At 42.5% G+C, this 18,852-nt stretch overlaps 1 protein-coding gene and 1 long non-coding RNA gene across 4 annotated transcripts in view; one reads left to right on the forward strand and one right to left on the reverse strand.

The window, feature by feature from the left end:
• Positions 1-6,510, forward strand: part of LOC118384223 (GDNF family receptor alpha-4-like) — an 84,043-nt gene extending 77,533 nt beyond the window's left edge. For both annotated transcript variants that reach the window (XM_035770557.2, XM_035770558.2), the window contains 2 exons: positions 661-824; positions 1,159-6,510. In XM_035770557.2, coding sequence (XP_035626450.1) covers positions 661-824; positions 1,159-1,299 — 305 coding nt within the window. In that variant the 3' untranslated portion in view covers positions 1,300-6,510. The remainder of the gene's footprint in view (positions 1-660; positions 825-1,158) is intronic.
• Positions 6,511-12,658: 6,148 nt separating this feature from the next.
• LOC118384752 (uncharacterized) lies at positions 12,659-16,376 on the reverse strand. Of its 2 annotated transcripts, XR_004825903.2 has the most exons (5): positions 16,060-16,376; positions 15,707-15,838; positions 15,509-15,585; positions 15,242-15,326; positions 12,659-15,065 (listed from the first exon to the last, which is right to left on the reverse strand). It is a non-coding gene; the product is annotated as an uncharacterized LOC118384752 (long non-coding RNA). The 2 variants fall into 2 exon arrangements; XR_008136384.1 differs by having other exon boundaries at positions 15,707-16,376.
• Between the last annotated feature and the right edge of the window lie 2,476 nt (positions 16,377-18,852).

Below are 18,852 nucleotides of genomic sequence, written 5' to 3' on the forward strand. Positions count from 1 at the left end.
TGATTGTGTAATATCTCATGTTGGGAGACAAGCTAGTTTAACCTTCTGATGGTTTAAGCAAATGTGTGATATGTTCATGATCCATCTAGAAGATGAAGAGTGCCTTCAAGCACATGACCCAGACGTTCATTTTTGGCTTTATTTTAGGAGCTTCATGCATCATTGTGGGTGACTCACTCACCATGAAGGTTATCCATTTCTATTCCAATCTTGCGCATGCCCTTTCTAATAATGAATCATCCTTATTATTGACTTTGCTACAGTGTTTTCATCTGACCTGTTTAAACAGACAGGGCTATCTTCCTCCCGGGTAAATCTAGTGCCATCAGATAGAAACCTGTCCTGTGGCCTCTCCTCTCCATGACAAAAAAAGGACACAGAGCGAGGTCTCAGACTTGTTTGGCCGAGAACACTAGTCTGTGAGCTAATGAGAGGATGTGGAGAGGCAGGTGCAGTTGGGGAAACAAGAAGAGAATACTGAGTATTTTTTTCTCCACCGAGCAAATCCAAATTGGTCCAAGCCGCTCAGGCAGAGTCCTGTGCAGTAATTGAATGTGGGCGTGATTATAAATTCATTAAGACGTATCAGGTCCATTTCGGGAGCCTCAGGTTAATTGTCTCCTCTTCTCACACTGTGCCTTTTCTCATCTTGTGAAACAGGGAATGCTCTCCTGGCGTTTGGGAGCGGGACAGACGTGATGCCCACGTCCAGCGAATCGAGACACCTCAGCCCAGCCACTGGCAGAGAGAGCCATGCCATCAACCCTCTGCCTGCTACTGTGGAGACCACACGGAACATTCCGGAATCAATTATTCCAACACAGGTGTGGTGATTGTTTTGTTGATTGTTTCATCAGGGTCAGAGAAAATGGAATATTATAGTTTTTCAGTTGTTTGTACAGCATTTCATCTAAAGAAAGGGTTGCCAGGAGTTGATACCTTTGCCAGTTAAGTTCAGGGAGGTTATATTTGCATATTTAGAGGACTCCCACCCGATCACCTTTGACACATCGTTTTGAAATTTCTGAATGATAATGCATAGCTTAGTTTTGGCCCTCGGCAGTGAATAATACCTACCGAGTTATGTTTTGTTTCAGGCTAACCATGTGGGGCTACAATGTTTTTTTTGTCACATTGATCTCTCTTTCTCACCCTTAGGCCAGCGGAAATGACCGATTGTGGAGAGATTCTACCCTCCCGTCAGATGGGCTCCCAAACTCTGCCCACGCACTTGGCCTACTGCCTCCAACTTCCTTTACAGGCCTTTTGGTCCTACCTCTGGTCTTATATGGTCACTAAATGAGGAAGCACTGCCAAGGACCACCCATAAAGCAGGAGTATTTGTTCACAAATCCTGGATACATTTTTGTCTTTAGCATATAGGCTACTCCCGTCTCCTAAACATATACAGCATAGTCCTTTTCCTATTTTTTTGTGTGAGTGGTTCAGTTGCACTCGCAAGTCCCTTAGGTGTACGACTTGGAGAGACTGAGACAGATTGGTTTCAATCTGTATACTTGTACATTGTTATCGCTTCGAGTCAAGATGAAAGTACTTTTCAGTGGACTAACCTACCATCCAAGCTATCCAAGCACGTCCAAGCACAGGACTAAATTCTAAAAATGCCATCGGGAACTGCACGGTTATTCCTTAAGATCTATATATAAACGGAAAGATCACGAGAAACGGACTCTAGTGAACTGTCTTTATTTTGTACTCAACTGCACAAACTGATTGGAAAAGACCCTTGCGGATATAAGGGCTTTAATACCGCTCTCTTCGACTTGACTGAAGGAGGAACATTGTTTCTGATTAATACTGGAATGGTAGAGATGGACAATGGAGCTACTATTCATCCATTCTGGACAAATACACTGACTCTGATCATTCCAAGTGCTGTCGGCTGCAAGAGATGTGGAAACTTTAGAATATGTGGGATAGCTCTGACCTAATGATTATCATGCACGCGGTGAAGATTGGGCTCTTTGTCATGCTGTCATCGCCAGTTCATTTGTTCTCGCTAATGCTTAGCTAAGTGTTCATTATAAAACACTTTCTTCTCCTAGAACTTTGTTAAAATTAAGTTATGAGCAAACATGTTCTCTGTGTACAGTACCATTGTTCTGTGTTTGTGTGGAAGGACTGCCTTCTTTTCCTCATTGTGTAAATGGACATTTCTCAAAGGGTGTCTGAATTAGTATGCCATATACGAACAAGGGCTTGTGTCTGCCGAAATGTACTGCGCTGCCCTCGGGCGGCAGGGTAGCCTAGTGGTTAGAGCGTTGGACTAGTAACCGGAAGGTTGCAAGTTCAAATCCCCGAGCTGACAAGGTACAAATCTGTCGTTCTGCCCCTGAACAGGCAGTTAACCCACTGTTCCTAGGCCGTCATTGAAAATAAGAATTTGTTCTTAACTGACTTGCCTAGTTAAATAAAGGTAAAATAAAAAAAATAAAAAAATACACATCAACCATAGTTGCTGAAACCATGCTGGAATGCACAATGTGAAAAGAAAATATCAGAGACAATAGCAGGATACAGTACAGTTCGTACAGTAGAAAGGGTATATGTGACCTGTTCATGGTAAGATGGTCATGAATGATGCGATGTTCAATGGGGGAAGACAATGAGTTTCTGACGACATGGATAATATAAAGTTGGCTGGGTTTACTGTGCATTGGCAGGACAGATAAGCTACTTCTGGTAAGACGAGGGGTGGGGGTGTGTGTATTTGTCAATAACAGCTGGTGGGCAATGTCTAATATTAAAGAAGTCTTGAGGTGGAGTACCTCGTGATAAGCTGTAGACCACACTATCTACCAAGAGAGTTCTTATCTATAGTATTCGTAGTCATGTATTTTACCACCACACACCGATGCTGGCACTAAGACTGCACTCCACGAACTATAAGCAAACAAGAAAAAGCTCATCCAGAAGTGACGCTCCTCGTGGCCGGGGACTTTAATGCAGGCAAACTTAAATAATGTTTTACCTCAAATCTAGACAACCTTTACTTCACACACAGAGACACATACAAAGCTCCCCCTCGCCCTCCATTTGGCAAACCTGACTATAATTTTATCCTCCTGATTCCTGCTTACAAGCAAAAACGAAATCAGGAAGTACCAGTGACTCGCTCAATACAGAAGTGGTCAGATGACACGGATACTACGCTACAGGACTATTTTGCTAGCACACACTGGGATATGTTCAGCCGATGTGTGCAAGACCTTTAAACAGGTCAACATTCACAAAGCCACGTGGCCGGATGGATTACCAGGACGTGTACTCCTGGTACACGTCCTGTCAAGTGTCTTCCCTGAAATGTTCAACCTCTGCCTGACCCGGTCTGTAATATAACATGTTTCAAGCAGAACACCATAGTCCCTGTGCCAAAGGAAGCAAAGATAACCTGCTTAAATGATTTCCCTCCCCGTAGCACTCATATCGGTAGCCATGAAGTGCTTTGAAAGGTGGATAATTGCTCACATCAACACCATCATCCCGGAAACACTAGACCCACAACAACATACCGCCCCAATAGATCCACAGACGACACGATCTCAATCGCACTCCACACTGCCCATTCCCACCTGGACGAAAGGAACACCTATGTGAGAATGCAGTTCATTGACTACTGTTCAGCGTTCAACACCATAGTGCCCACAAATCTCATCACTAAGCTAATTACCCTGCGACCAAACACCTCCCTCTGCAACTGGATCCTGAACTTTTTGACGGGCCGTCCCCAGGTGGTAAGCTTTGGTCAACAACACGTCTGCCATGCTCATCCTCAACACTGAGGCCCCTCATGGGTGCATGCTTAGTTCCCTCTTATACTCCCTGTTCACCCATGACTGTGTGGCCAAACACGACTCCAACACCATCATTAAGTTTGCTGACGACACAACAGTGATGGGCCTGATTACCGACAACGATGAGACAGCCTATAGGGAGGAGGTCAAAGACCTGGCAGTGTGGTGCCAGGACAACAACATCTCCCTCAATGTAAGCAAGACAAAGGAGCTGAATGTGGACTACAGGAAAAGGTGACCCGAACAGGAGGCCACCATTAACATTGACGTGGCTGTAGTGGAGCGGGTCGAGAGTTTGAAGTCGTTGGTGTCCACATCACCAACAAACTATCATGGTCCAAACACACCACGACTGTGGTGAAGAAGGCACGACAACACCTTTTCCACCTTTAACCTGTTACTCCTACCCCCTACTTTTTCGAACATTCTGTTAAAAATCGCGCAACATTTCAGCGCCCTGCTGCTCATGCCAGGAATATAGTATATGCATATCATTAGTATGTGTGGATAGAAAACACTCAGACGTTTATAAAACTGGTTAAATCACGGCTGTGACTATAACAGAACGTGCGTTTCATCGAAAAGCGCAGGAAAATCTGATCAATGAAAATGGAAATATATATCCATCCACCACTTCAACCCATTGATAAAGGCAAACCACAATAAATGGGGCTGAGGTTGCAATACCTACAGCTTCCACACGATGTCAACAGTCTTGTCATTTGCCTAGGCTTTGTTTCTTGGTCAAACGAAGTAGAGACAAGCCATTTGTTCAAGTTTCCGACCGGATATTTTGGTTGAGATTTACCCGGACATTATTTCCAGACGGACAGCTAAAGAATATACATCGCCTCGTGATCAATTTGGTCGCTTATTAACGTGTACTAATACCTAAAGTTGCATTACAAAAGTATTTTTCGAAGTGTTTTGTGAAAGTTTATCGTCGACTTTTTTAATTTAAAAAAATGACGTTACGTTATAAGACGCTATTTTTTTCCGTTTATCACACAGTCTTCATAGATCGATATATAGGCTATATATGGACCGATTGAATCTGAAAAAAGACCCAATAGTGATTATGGGACATCTAGGAGTGCCAACAAAGAAGATGGTCAAAGGTAAATTAATGTTTTATATTTTATTTGTGCGGTTTGTGTAGCGACGACTATGCTAATTATTTTGTTTACGTCCCCTGCGGGTCTTTTGGGGTGTTACATGCTATCAGATAATAGCTTCTCATGCTTTCGCCGAAAAGCATTTTAAAAATCTGACTTGTTGCCTGGATTCACAACAAGTGTAGCTAATTCAATACCCTGCATGTGTATTTTAATGAACGTTTGAGTTTTAACTAGTACTATTAGCATTTAGCGTAGCGCATTTGCATTTCCAGATGTCTAGATGGGACGCCTGCGTGTCAGGTAGGAGCAAGAGGTTAAGAGACCGAAAATATTTGGTTTTGGTTCCTAGATCCTCAAAAAGTTCATCCTGACCGGTTGCATCACCACATATGATAGCAACTGCTCGGCTGTAAGGAGCTACAGAGGGTAGAGCATACGTCCCAGTACATCACTGGGGCCAAGCTTCCTGCCATCCAGGACCTATATAATAGGCAGTGTCAAAGGAAGGCCCAAAAAATTGTCAAAGACTCCAGTCAACCAAGTCATAGACTGTGCGCTCCGCTACCGCACGGCAAGCGGTACCGGAGAACCAAATCTAGGACCAAAAGGCTCCTTAACAGCTTCTACTCCCAAGCCATAAGACTACTGAACAATTAATCATATGGCGCCAGCCGGACCCCCCCTTCCATTTGTTTTATCACTGCTGCTACGTGCTGTCTATGATCTATGCATAGTCACTTTACCCATAACTACATGTACAAATACCTCTAATCAAACCTGTCACACCCTGATCTGTTTCACCTGTCCTTTTGATTGTCTCCACCCCCTCCAGGTGTCGATTATTATCCCCGGTGTATATATCCCTGTGTTTCCTGTCTCTCTGTGCCAGTTCGTCTTGTTTGCCAATTCAACCAGCAGTTTCCCTTGCTCCTATATTTCTCTGTTTGTTCCTAGTCCCCCTGGTTTCGACTCTTGCCTGTTCTGACTCTGAACCCGCCTGCCTGACCACTCTGCCTGTTCTGACTCTGAACCCGCCTGCCTGACCACTATGCCTGTTCTGACTCTGAACCCGCCTGCCTGGCCACTATGCCTGTTCTGACTCTGAACCCGCCTGCCTGACCACTCTGCCTGTTCTGACTCTGAATCTGCCTGCCTGACCACTCTGCCTGTTCTGACTCTGAACCCACCTGCCTGACCACTCTGCCTGTTCTGACTACCAGCCTGACTACCAGCCCCTTGTACTGTATTTGGACTCGGATCGGTTTCTGACCCCTGCCTGGCCTGACCTCGAAACTGCCTATCACCTGGTAATGTTTGGACTCTGACCTGGTTTATGAACTCTTGCCTGTCCCCGACCTGTCTTTGCCTACTCCCTTTGTTATAATAAACATCAGAGCTCTACCATCTGCCTCCTGTGTCTGTATTTGGGTCTTGCCTTCTGCCCTTATACCTGTAAGCACATTGTCTCGGTACAGGTACCTCCTGTATATAGCCTCGTTAATGTTATTTTATGTGTTACTTTTTAGTATTTTTTACTTTAGTTTATTTAGTAAATATTTTCTTAACTCTTTCTTGAACTGCGTTGTTGGTTAAGGACTTGTAAGCATTTCACAGTAAGGTTTTCACCTGTTGTATTGGCGCATGTGACAAATACAATTTGATTATGATGTTCCTTCTGTGGCTCAGTTGGTAGAGCATTTCTATCCCAGGGTTTTACTGACCACCCAGTAATGTGTGTATTTGTTAAGTCTAGTCTGGATGCAATTAATATATTATGCTTGATTAATTAAAGTACAAATGTTGATGTCTTAAGTCTAGTCTGGATGCAATTAATATGCAAAGAAATGTTGATGTCTTATCGGGCACAGAATATGCAAAGAACACGAATGACAACTAAGCATTTTGTACATTTCAATAACGGAACGGAATGATGCCTTGTAGAGGGCTATGATTAGAAAATGAAAAGAGTGAAGTAGCTGCGGGGTAAAGTTAGTCAGGTGAATCCAAGCTGTTTCCCTCTCAAAAATAACAGTCTGGTGGCTAGTTCGTCTCTGGAAAAATTAGTTGGCAATGAGGGAGTGGGTTAGCAGTGTGTATTACTACTGTAAGTCAAGGATACCATGTTTACGTCAATGCGAGATTTTGCCAAGGTGGTTAAATCACTGGTTGGTTAAATCACTCAAAAGGCAGTATTATGGGGAAAACCCTTGTTTGTATTCGTAGGCCTACTTTGATGATGTGAGACGGATAGCAGCAATCAGTATGAACACTCAGAGGGCGACTAAACTCAACTCATCACATCGCATGACTGACTGCTTTAAATTTTCATACGCAAAGTTCTGTGAGAAAAACATGAAATCGGTCCATATGGCTTACCTCAAATGGTACCTGGCTACAATTGTATTAAATGGAATTTGTACAACAGAAAAAAGTCTCTCTCTCGCTCTCTCAAATATAATTACCCTGACCTTTCATTGTGGTGTATCATGCCATGCATGCATAACACACCACAAAATAGAACAATGGTGTGACTGATTCTGGATGTGGTGATAGCAATATTGGAAGTGGGGTGTTGAATACCGCTACACTTGGTTGCACTCCCAGGTATGCGTCGGTATTGCTAACACTATCCTCACTGACAATACTTTTGATTAGCCCAAGAAAAGATGCATATGGAATAAAGAAAACCCACAACATCAGAATTCAGTGGGAGTATAAAAGGAACATTAATAATAGTAGGTTTCAAAATGTTTTTACTGAGCAAGAAAATAGATCTTGACATTTAAAGACTACAGAAGTAATAGCCGTCCTCTGGAAAAAGTGCAATCAAATCCAACTTTATTTGTCACATGCGCCGAATACAACAGGTGCAGACCTTTGGTCTTAGACTTGATGCTCTGGTACTGCTTGCTGTGCAGTCTATTACTTTGGTGACTGGAGACTTGGACAATTTTTGGGGGCCTTCCTCTGACTCCGCCAAGTTATACAGTTGAAGAAGTTTACATGCACCTTAGCCAAATACATTTCAACTCAGCTTTTCATAATTCCTGACATTTTAAGCCTTGTAAAAATTCCCTGTATTAGGTCAGTTAGGATCACCACTTTTATTTTAAGAATGTGAAATGTCAGAATAATAGTAGAGAGAATGATTTAGGCCCGCCTATTCCTGTAGTCCACGATCAGGGCAGTGTGGAGTGCGATTGAGATTGCGTCATCTGTGGATCTGTTGGGGCGAATTAGGAGTGGGTCTAGGGTATCTGGGATGATGCTGTTGATGTGAGCCATGACCAGCCTTTCAAAGCACTTCACGGCTTCATTGTCTGTTTGAAACATGTAGCTATTACAGACTCGGTAAGGGAGAGGTTGAACATTTTGGTCTGCACATGCTTTGAGTACTCGTCCTGGTTATCGGTCTCGCGTCTTTGTGAATGTTGACCTGTTTAAAAGGTCTTGCTCACATTGGCTACCAAGAGAGTTATCACACAGTCAACCGGAATAGCTGGTGCTCTCATGCATGCTTCAGTGTTGCTTGAGCATAAAAGACATATAGCTCGTCTGGTAGGCTCACGCCACGTGGATGGGTTTCCATTTGTTGTCCATAATAATTTTCAAGCCCTGCCACATCCGACAAGCGTCAAAGCCGGTGTAGTAGCATTCAATCTTAATCCTATATTGACGCTTTGCCTGTTTGACGGTTTGTCTTAGGGCATAGCGGGATTTCTTATTAGCGTCCGGGTTAGAGTCACACTCCTTGAAAGCGGCAGCTCTAGCCTTTAGCTCGATACGGATGTTGCCTGTAATCCATGGAATCTGGTTGGGATATGTATGTACGGTCACTGTGGGGACGACGTAGTTGATGCACTTATTGATGAAGCAAGTGACTGAGGTGGTATACTCCTCAATGCCATTGGATGAATCCCGGAACATATTCCAGTGTGTACTAGCAAAACAGTCCTGTAGCATAGTATCCGCGTCAACTGACCACTTCCGTATTGAGCGAGTCACTGGTACTAGCTTTAGTTTTTGCTTGTAAGCAGGAATCAGGAGGATATAATTATGGTCAGATTTGCCAAATGGAGGGCGAGGGAGAGCATTGTCTCTGTGTGTGGTGTAAAGGTGGTCTAGAGTTTATTTTTTTCTCTCATCTGGTTGCACATGTGACAGAAATGAGAAATTAGGTAAAACAGATTTAAGCTTGCCTGGATTAAAGTCCCTGGCCAATAGGAGCGTTGCTTCTGGATGAGCATTTTCTCCTTTGCTTATGGCCTTATACAGCTGGTTGAGTGCGGTCTTAGTGCCAGCTTTGGTATGTGGTGGTAAATAGACGGCTACGAATAATATAGATGAGCACTCTCTTGGTAGATAGTGTGGTCAACAGCTTATCATAAGGTACTCATCTCAGACAAGCAATATCTCAAGAGTTTTTTAAATATTAGACATTGCGCACCAGCTGTTACTAACAAATAGACACACACCCGCCCCTCGTCTTACCAGACATAGCTTCTCTGTCCTGCCGATGCATGGAAAATCCCCCCAGCTCTATATTATCCGCGTTGTTGTTCGGCCACAACTCGGTGAAACATAAGATATTACAGTTTTAATGTCCCTTTGGCAGGATAGTCTTGATCATATATCATTTTGTTTTCCAATGATTTCACGCCAATAGAATGGATGGTAGTGGAAGTTTACTCACTCGAACTCTCAGAACGTAGCCTGACCTCTTTTCCTCTGTCTTATCTTCACGTAAATGACAGGGATTTTGGCCCGTTCAAGAGAAAGCAGTATATCCTTTGCGTTGGATTCGTTAATAAATAAAAAATCTTTGTCCAGATAGAGGTGAGTAATCGCTGTAATCGCTGTCCTGATGTCCAGAAGTTATATCGGTTTTAAGAGATGGCAGCAGCACCATTATGTACAAAATAAGTTTTAAAATAAGTTAGGTGTATGTTTCCCATTAATTTGAGTTGGTCCTTTTTACTTTTGGCTTACTTTGTTTAAAAAATGTAAATGCTATTTCAAGGAAATGAAAGGGGAGGAGGAAATAAGAGTACTCCTTTAATCAAGAGATCTTACTAATAGAGCTGTAATAGAACATTAGAACCAACATAAAAACTAGGTTGGACATCGTCGAAAGTACTGTAAAATTCATATTGTAATTGACATTTTCTATTAAAAGGGTCATGATTGAACTGGATTTATTTTAATTGGGATACACATACTATACTTTGATCTATACTTTGATGCTGATTTTTGTCATTTATTTGATGGTGCTTTTAGCCGTCAGTTGGGACATATCACATCTCACTTGACAAACATTAAAAAAAGTTACCTGAAATTCAACAGTACGAGTAGAGTTTAATTAATTGGATAGCTGAAAAATCGCAGTCACAGTCGGGGGGTTTCCAAACTTCACAAGTAATTGAAATGGTTGCACTATCTCTAAAGGAATGCACAGTTAATGGACATTTCATGGTATAACGTTAGTTATGGATGGCCACACATGGAATCCCTCGATGATTTATTACCGGACACTGCTTTGATGGCCTCCCTTTAAGATGGGTCTGATATTACATGATTGACATACTGCAAGGTGATTACATTACCCTCTGCAAAGAAGATACAACCTATGTACACTACAGGATGAGTGAGAATTGCCAAACCACACTTGTTTTACTCTAACAGTGATGCAACTCAGTGGCAGCTGGTGGCCTAACAAGTTGAGGAGGACGATGGGATGAAAATGATTCTGAAGAATAAAAAAGCCGATGGGGTGACCATCTTTTATGTTCCAAGCCACCCTCTTTTTTTGAACTACAAATCCGATGGTGCATTGGAGATCAACATCATAAGCAGATATGTGAAAGAAAGGAACAGCCATCATTTTTACCAGACTTTTTCCCCCCTCTGCCATTCCCTTGATCTAATATGTCTGTATTTCCTTCAATGTTGGTATTCTAAGGAGTTGCATGCTTTTTCAATGACCTTCCAACCCTGCCTTTGCTTGGGAGAAATGTGATTGATTTGGCCAAGCTCGTTGTTGTAAGCACTGCAACAAAGTATAGCCCATGAGACATGTACATTTTATTTGCTCTGTGCTCTACTCTCCTATGTAATGACTTGTTTGTAGCCATTTCATGATTTCAACCCCTAACAATGAAACACAAAGATAAACCCCATTGCATGCCTTCTCTGAAGCCCGTGACAAATGCTCACATCAACTGTGTATTTTCTCTGAAATCTGGGAATTGGGGAAAGGTAATACTATACTGACCTTGTACGTACATAAAAAGCATATTACAAAAGCATGTCCCTGTTTTTATTGTTGTCCATTGAGATGGGTGAGTTTTTTAAATGCCTTTGCACAGCTTCTCCTATTTCCATCATACACTCAAGCAACTAATTGTACTTCATTGAGACGAGTGAGAGTTATGTGTTTTGTATGCCTTTCATCGTAAATTCTGAGCACTACTTTCCCTAGTTGTCTAAGGAGGACATGCAGCGAGCAGAGCGAGGCTGTGCTGTGTTTTGTGTTTGAACTTTATTTGGCTGAAGCTTTATAATCCACATACTGGAGCTTGTTTGCACAGTTTGGCTTTAAATCAGTCCAACTCAGCGCTAATAATATTCTGTCTGAAGGGCATTGCTGTGTTTCCCAAGCAGGAGCTTTATCACTGCTCTATAGCCCAGTCCTGAACACTGACTGAGGCAAGGCTACCACAAACATGTCACCACACTGCACTGTCTGGAACATACAAAGACATTTGATTAAAGATGTTTTTAACATCAGCCTACTGTAGCAGACCTGGGTATTTGTGCTGAGCTTGATTTGGTTTGCCCGATACAATGGAAACAATGGAATAGTCCCCAAAGTGCAAACGCCAAGATAAATCAAGCGCATCTCCAATACTTTGAAGTATTTCACCTAGGCCAGGTCTGACGCAGGTCTGGCATCTTTCAGTGATGTTGATGTTCTACAGCAGTATTTTGAGAGATTGCATTTGTGGTAGAGTGCATGTCAGTGGAAGACTATCACATTTAGGGTATGTGAAATAATCAAACTTTCTCAGTGGGGGTTCAGCAAATGGGTCAGGGTGAGCACATGTTTGTGTGTGTACGTCCAGCAGTGAGTGCGCATGTGTAACTTGTGTTTATCAAGTTCTCTCCCCTCTCTGTTTGTGTGTATGTGCATGTGTGCGCGCAAGTGTGCTGCATATGTGTGTGCCTAATATGTGTGTGAACTACATCCGTGTGTGTGTGTGTGTGTGTGTGTGTGTGTGTGTGTGTGTGTGTGTGTGTGTGTGTGTGTGGTGCTCTTATCACAGCTGCCAGCAGCTGCAGCGTGGCTGAGGCACTTATGTCCCTGAACAGAGGGGGAGTCATGGGGGGGCGGTCAGCTGGCCTAGATTAGCTGCCCACTCCCTCTCCCACTCTCTATGCTAGCCCATGGGTCCATGTTGGGCCCCACTCATGCTACCCCTGAGCCCTGCATTTGAGAGGCCAGACTCGCTGGGGGCCAACCAGGCTTGCCCCTGACATGAAGCTGCCTGCAAGAGGGCCCATTTAGCCGGCAACTGTCGTTCTTTCTTACTGATTAATCATGACACGTTTGCTATATCTAGCTTACCTGTCAAATAATGTGCATCTGCACAGTTTCACATTGTACATCACTGTCGTTTAATGACATAGTCACTCATTCTGACAACCCATTCATCCTTAAAGCGGCATACTGTTGTAAACCATAACAACATACAGTACGACGAACAGCACATCGTACCATACATAACATTATGTCATGGTGCCCTTGTTGACACATTGTCCAGTTACAGTATCACAATCCAGACTTATGGGGCTTATATGTAGCTAGTGTATAGCTCCCTGGAAATGGGTGGCAATTTTTTTAACTTTGATGCTAATTTCATTCATCCAGACTTGTGAAAGTTCTGTGAGTGAAGACATGGCGAGAAGGCACGGTAGTCGGAGCAAGCAGAGCAGGTGTGTCAGTACTATTTGGGATGTACATGCTTCGTGTATGGGGAAGTGCCACAGCAGGGGGAACTTCAGTCAGCTTCCTTTTGATTGTTTAATTCCCCCTTTTGACATAATAAGGTGACTTATCTGAATTCTGTACATCTACAGCATGAGATCTCCACTATGGCTCCGACTCTAGAGGGTTGCTTACAGGCATATAGCAATATGAGTCAAATCTGTGTCACTGAAAAGGTGCACTCACATTAAGCCGGTCCAAGGTAACATATGCTTGCACAGTAATCACCAGCAAGAAAGCGAACAAATCAATAAACAGACTAAATAGAGATGTCGCAGGAATTCTCATCTCACAGAAGATGAAAGTAGGGGTCAATGCACCCTTGATGGGTGTTGAAGAGCTCTGTTCCAGATAATACGTACTCCTCCATCATTTTTTCCACATTTTAATTGGAAAGCACCGCGGCATCATCAAATTGAGCATAAGAATACAGCCACAGAATGTCAATAGCGTGCTTGACAGATTCAAAAAAGCCCTAGACTCCCATTAATTGGCTGCTGTAGCTGAGAAACCCTATGACTTCACATTACTCTCGGGTGGGAAGTCGAGATTTCCAGCCGCCATTAGAATACTTCATTGAGAAATGACTTTATCTGAAGTTTCTCAAGTAATGAATTGCTTAATCTACATCTGTTTACTTTGAGCTATTCCTGCTTGAAAATAAAAAAAGTCTGTCTCAAACTCCATTAATCTTTCAATGATTCGTCCATCGCCAGTGATTGCAGTGTTTATTCTGTATTAAGGTGCGGGAATGATGTACAGAACCAGTCAAAAGTTTGGACACACCTACTCAAGGAGTTCTTTTTACTTTTACTATTTTCTTCATTGTAGAATAATAGTGAAGACATCAAAATTATGAAATAACACATATGGAATCATGTAGTAACTAAAAATTGTGTTAAAGACATCCAAATATCTTTTATATTTGAGATTCTTCAAAGTAGACACCCTTTACCTTGATGACAGCTTTGCACACTCTTGGCATTCTCTCAACCAGCTTCATGGTTGAGAGAATGCATTTCAACTAACAGGTGTGCCTTGTTAAAAGTTCATTTGTGAAATGTCTTTCCTTCTTAATGCGTTTGAGCCAATCAGTTGTGTTGAGACAAGGTAGAGGTGGTATACAGAATATAGCCCTATTTGGTAAAAGACCAAGTCCATATTATGGCAAGAACAGCTCAAAGGTCAGTCAGTCCAGAACATTTCAAGAACTTTGAAAGATTCTTTGAGTGCCGTCACAAAAATTATCAAGCGCTATGATGAAACTGGCTCTCATGAGGACTGCCACAGGAAAGGAAGACCCACACTTACCTCTGCTGCAGAGGACAAGTTCATTAAAGTTACCAGCCTCTGAATTGTAGCCTAAATAGATGCTTCATAGAGTTCAAGTAACAAACACATCTCAACATCAACTGTTCAGAGGAGACTGCGTGAATGAGGCCTTCATGGGTGAATTGCTGCAACAACAAAAAACACTATTAAAGGACAGCAATAATAAGAAGAGACTTGCTCGTACCAAGAAACATGAGCAATGGACATGAGACTGGTGGAAATGTGTCCTTTGGTCTGATGAGTCCTATTCTGAGATTTTTGGTTCCAATCGCTGTGTCTTTGTGAGACGCAGAGTAGGTGAACGGATGATTTCCGCATGTGTGGTCCCACCGTGACGCATGGAGGAAGTGGCGTGATGGTGTGGGAGTGCGTTGCTGGTGACACTGTCTGTGATTTATTTAGAATTCAAGGCACACTTAGGATGGCGTATCGATAGTCTTGCTGGTTATCTGTTTTGCGCTTAGTGGGACTATCATCTTCACTATTATCCTACAATGTAGAAAATAGTCAAATAAAGAAAAACCCTTGAATGAGTAGGTGTCCAAACTTTTGACTAGCTCTGTATATATTAGAGCAATTTTTATGCCAACATTAATATTAGAGGTGCCGGATCTCAAGCAGTAGAAAATGTGAGGTTCTGGTACTTCTGGTACTGGTGTGTTCCAGCCAAATTCAATTAGTGTTGATCTCAGATATTTCCTCGCCTCATGTATTGAAGGAGAAGGTCCCAGGTCCCTCCCCTTGGACCTTCTTGTCCTATGAGTTTTGAGAAGGAGGTAAGGAGAGAAAATTCAAGGTATCAAGGGAAATATTAATTGAGAAACAGCCTTTGTTTCAGTTTCCACGTCTTGACCCGAAATGAGACTTTCTGAATGCAACAGGGTGGTGCGGTGAGTGTACGGGGATGTCAGTTCGCATCCACTTCTAATCACCTGGATGTCTTCTCTCCGTCAGTATTGTTAATGGGGGAGCTATGTCGACTGGAGTAGGCATAGTGTGTTGCCCAGGAGGAAGACTCTGGATGTGCAAAGATATGGGCTGGGGGTTAACATGTTGGCTCTCACCTCACCACCTCAAAACTCATTGGAGAAGGTCAGAGGGGAGAGACCTCTGGCTTTCTCATCCAATGGGTTTTGAGAAGGATGCGAGGAGAGAGGATACGAGGAATATGCAATTGACATTCTCCATCTGTCTCTCACCCTCTTCTACACTCTGAGACAGACACCAATCACTGCAGAGTATTTCCACATGTTTGGTTCCAGATGCCAGCACCTGTCTGAAATGTAAAGAGACAACCAGGTTTAGCTAAACAGATGTGTGTGTGCTCTACCTAACTAGAGCCAGAATTACATTGTACAAAACAGTGAAAGCAACTTTGATATCAACTCATTACTTACTAAAAAGTAAGTAAGTAGCCTTGCAAGATCCTTGGCGTGTGTGAGCCGGAACAGCTCATAGGAGCTCCTGTTTCTGTAGCGTGAGGCAGCTTGATGTACAAGTTCACCCTCTGACAGGACACTAGCCTATTACTTAGTAAGCGTAATGTTAAAGATGATAGTGAAAATCCAATATATCTTTCCAGTCCTCACATGCAACCATTTACGATTGTATTTGATTGTGTTGTATCCTGATCAGGTTGTTAGTTTCTTCGTTTTCTAGATTTGTGTAGTTTACAAATGCTTTTTGATTCATATTTGATTTCATGTTGATATTTAGTCAATATGAAAAGGCAAAACTCAATTAGAAATACCTGCATGTGTTTTCAGTTGTGTGACTCCTATTTCCGATTGTGATCCGCAGCCAAGGTACATTCAGGTGGTGTGAACTTTTGTTAGAACACATGCAGGGTGAAATTAGCAATCAAAACACACAGAACAGGCAATCAGTGGACCTTAGACAATCAGCCACTGATATTAGTCATTATGCGCTTTAGCAACACAGATCCCGCTTTAGGCTACTGCTGTTTGCTCAGATACCCAGGCTACAATCTAATTTCCATGCTCTCTTACTCAAAGGCAAAACCTTAGTTAACATCTATCTTGTTACAAAAAGAGGAAAAACAGAGGAGGACAGGGTAGGCGGTCTTGCCTATGGGACTCATAGGCTGTGTTTACATAGGCAGCCTAATTCTGATCTTTTGCCCAATTATTGGCAAAATAGCTGATCTGATTGGTCAAATCAGAATGGGGCTGCCTGTGTGAACGCATGAATAAAAAAAAAGCCCAAGTTATGTTTCAGCTGTTCTAAAGTCCATCCTCTCCTCGCCTCCTCCCCCTTATCTGCCCTGACTGGAAAATACTTGACAGGTAAAAACAATATAGTTGAAGCTCTTTCACCTGGTCAGTTCTTTCACATCGGAATGTTGAAGGAGAGGAGGGGACAGGACTGATTGGGACCGAGCCATGGAGCTGTTAGTGGAGAAAACAAAGCCGTTGCTAGACTGCCCCCTTCTGTTAAGAAAGTACACTGCTGACTTGCTCCAACAAACTATTACATTCAATGGTATGCTTGAGTCAGTCTATATGACGTTTTTATCCACTTTACTCCAGTTCAGAAAGATGTAATATAATAATAATAATATATGCCATTTAGCAGATGCTTTTATCCAAAGCGACTTACAGTCATGTGTGCATACATTCTACGTATGGGTGGTCCCGGGAATCGAACCCACTACCCTGGCGTTACAAGCACCATGCTCTACCAACTGAGCCACAGAAGGATGTATTTCTTGTCGCTTATACTGAACAAAAATATAAACTCAACATGAAACAATTTCAAAGATTTTACAGTTACAGTGGGGTGGCAGGGTAGCCTATTGGTTAGAGAGTTGGACTACTAGCCGGAAGGTTGCAAGTTCAAACCCCCGAGCTGACAAGGTACTAATCTGTCGTCCTGAACAGGCAGTTAACCCACTGTTCCTCGGCCATCATTGAAAATAAGAATTTGTTCTTAACTGATTTGCCTAGTTAAACAAAGGTAAAATAAAAATACATATAATGAAATCAGTCAATTGAAATAAATAAGTTAGGCCCTAATCTATGGATTTCACAAGGCTAGGAATACAGACACGCATGTGTTAAAAAACAGTAGGGTCATGGATCAGGAAACCAGTCAGTATCTGGTATGACCACCATTTGCCTTATGCACATCTCCTTTGCATAGAGTTGATCAGACTGTTGATTGTGACCTATGGAATGTTGTCCCACTACTCTTCAATGGCAGTGCAAAGTTGCTGGATATTTACGGGAACTGAAACTCGCTGTCGTACACATCAATCCAGAGCATCCCAAACATGTTCAATGGGTGACATGTCTGGTGAGTATGAAGAACTGGGACGCTTTCAGGAATTGTGTACAGATCCTTGTGACATGGGGCCGTGCATTACTGAGGTGATGGCTACGGATGAATGGCACGACAATGGGCCTCAGGATCTCATCATGGTATCTCTGTGCATTCAAATTGTCATTGTGGTGTATTGGAAATGTTATTATTCAGAATAACCAATCATATTTATTCCAAAGAGGGTTATGGTTTGAATGAACAAATAGTAATTGTGTTACTTCCCTCCAAAGAGTGTGATTGGCTAATGAGAGGCCAGGGGATCACCTGGGAAGGCAGTAGGGGTTAGTAGGGCTGAAGCAGCGAATAGTCATATCTATCTGTGTTACCTGTGTTAATGTGAAATAAACATATTCCTTTGTTTTACAAATTGGCGAAGTCTCAGAGTTATCAGTAAAGAACCCAGCGTCTAAGAATCTAAGATGTAACAACTGGCGATGAGGATGAGATGAATTCTGAGGTAAAACTCTCAATTTGCTGACAACCAATCGAGCAAGCTAGCTGCGCGGCTAGTTGGAACCTGCATCATCGCGCACGATGACTAACGAGAGCCATGGCATTGTTCATTAATGAGACTGCTTGGTGCTATGATGAAGCTATCGATAGTTTCAGCACATACTGTATGAGGAACATTTTTTACAGTTTTTGGAGGCCAACGAGATATAGGACAACAGGAGAAGAGCTGTTTCTATCGGTCGTGGGTTCAGGGACTTTTACACTGCTGAAAGACTTGGTAGCCCCGAAGAAGCCTGGTGAGGTTAGAGTCAAGGAGTTAATGAAAGCTCCAAGAGACTTATTCAAATGAAATCGTATTTGTCACATGCATCGAATACAACCTTACAGTAAAATGCTTACTTACAAGCCCTTAACCAACAATGCAGTTCAAGAAAATATTTACAAAAACAAAGTTACACAATAAAATAACAATAATGAGGCAATATACAGGGGCTACCGGTACCGAGTCAATGTGTGGGGGTACAGATTAGTTGAGGTAATTTGTACATGTAGGTAGGGGTAAAGTGACTATGCATAGATAATAAAAATAGTGAGTAGCAGCAGTGTAAAAACAAAGAGGGTAAATGTAAATTGTCCAGGTGGCCATTTGATTAATTGTTCAGAAGTCCTATGGCTTGAGTGTAGAAGCTGTTTACCCCATTCCACCATGGGGCACTCTGTTGATGTCAGCAAACCACTCGCCCACACA

This window comes from Oncorhynchus keta, chromosome 5, assembly GCF_023373465.1.
Source record: "Oncorhynchus keta strain PuntledgeMale-10-30-2019 chromosome 5, Oket_V2, whole genome shotgun sequence".
Classification (NCBI taxonomy): domain Eukaryota; kingdom Metazoa; phylum Chordata; class Actinopteri; order Salmoniformes; family Salmonidae; genus Oncorhynchus; species Oncorhynchus keta.